The 1,576-nt window shown below is 62.1% G+C and overlaps 1 protein-coding gene across 1 annotated transcript in view; it reads right to left on the minus strand.

Moving 5' to 3' along the window:
* Window positions 1-102: 102 nt before the first annotated feature.
* Window positions 103-1,576, minus strand: part of MNEG_16626 (hypothetical protein) — a gene marked incomplete at both ends in the record, with an annotated part of 1,919 nt that continues 445 nt past the window's right edge. Inside the window, 4 exons of the mRNA XM_014034904.1 lie at window positions 103-279; window positions 770-880; window positions 1,100-1,210; window positions 1,488-1,548. Coding sequence (XP_013890358.1) covers window positions 103-279; window positions 770-880; window positions 1,100-1,210; window positions 1,488-1,548 — 460 coding nt within the window. The remainder of the gene's footprint in view (window positions 280-769; window positions 881-1,099; window positions 1,211-1,487; window positions 1,549-1,576) is intronic.

The following is a 1,576-nucleotide window of genomic DNA, read 5'->3' on the forward strand; positions in this document are numbered from 1 at the left end:
GTGCCGGGAAATCGATACACCAGGAGTGCGGAGCGACGTGCGACCTCGGCTCCAAGAACTGCGCAGCAACGAGAGTGAGGGGCCGCGCCGCCAGCAACACAGCTAGAGGACAGGGTGCCGCTGCAGTTTTTTTCGCCCTGCCGCTGGCGGGCCGGCGGCCGCCGCCATGATCTGAGATCGCCCCCTTACCTCGAGCTTGAAGTCGACGCTGTTGAGGTAGTCAAACTTCCACTTGAGCAGGTCGTCGCACGTCCGAGGTAAGTACGGGTCGTCATGCGGCTGCGGCCGGAGCGCGGAGTTCGTACGTCTGCGAACTGCCCGATTCGGCAAGCGAGGCGCCGCCACCCCCGCCTCGCATCCTCTTTAGCCTGCGGAGGACCCTTGCTCCCTCTCGCCCGCCCCCCAAATTCAATGACATGCCGCCTTCACTCGCCGTCATCCTGCCAGCGGGCGCCTTCCCTTCCCGGCACACAATCAAATGCACCGCGATCCACCCGCACCACTGCACCATCACACCTGGCCTGCCCTGGGATCCCCCCTAGACACAACAGCAGGATCGCAACCCGCCCGCCGCCTGGAGTACCCCTCGTGCCCACTTCCCTGGCCGCACACCCACACACTACCAGCTTCCAAACATGGACCAGCCTCTTTGCGCCACCTCATCTCCCAGATTAGAAACCCCCTGCCAGCATTCAGCCCCACGCGGCCACCCCCAGACAAACATCACCTCCAACAACACACACACACACACAAACACACACACACACACCTGCAGGATGAGCCCGTCGCTCTCGTGGCACAGCTTGGGTATGAAGACGCGCAGCAGCTTCTCGCCGCGGTGCAGCTGGTAAAAGTCCTTCCGCCGGAAACCAAAGGGCTCCTGGGAGGGGCCATCAATGAGAAAAATATCGTGGGGGACGTTTATGGCGCACGCTGCTAGACGGGGATGGGGGCTGGGGGAAAAAGTGCGACAAGCCACAGCAGCGTGAGCGCCTGGCTGGAAAATTTCTGTGCACAAATCGTCCGCGTGCGAAGGAGCATCGCTTGTGGGGACGTCCCGTGCTGCGGAGCGGCCTGCCAACGGCCGCCGGCTGCACACCTCTGCATACGAGTAGACCAGCGGGGCGCGCCCGGCGGGCAGCTGCATCATCCACTTGGCCTCCTCTACCCTGGGGGCGGCCACCTCCTTCTCTATCAGCATGTGGCGGTCCTGCGGCGGTTGGGAGTTGGTTGCGAGTTGGTTGGGAGTTGGTTGGGAGTCGGTTGGGAGTCGGTTGGGAGTCGGTTGAGCTGTTAGGGGGTGGCACAGCAGTCAAAGCTCGACCGGGCAGTTACGAGCTGGTTGACTCGTCGAGAGGTCGTCAGCAACTGAATCTTGCTGGGGAGGTTACAAGTCAATTTGGTGCTTTGGGAGCTCATAAAAGCACAATTACACCCCTTCACTGGGTTTGAAGGCGCCCGCGAACCGGCCCTGCAGTAACCCTCACCCCGAATTTGAGGTCCATGACGCCCTCCCCATTAATCATCATCAGGTCATAGGCCAGGTACCTTTGGGGGGATGGGTGGGGGGTGGAGC

The sequence above is a fragment of the Monoraphidium neglectum genome, assembly GCF_000611645.1.
Source record: "Monoraphidium neglectum strain SAG 48.87 unplaced genomic scaffold scaffold06601, whole genome shotgun sequence".
NCBI lineage: Eukaryota > Viridiplantae > Chlorophyta > Chlorophyceae > Sphaeropleales > Selenastraceae > Monoraphidium > Monoraphidium neglectum.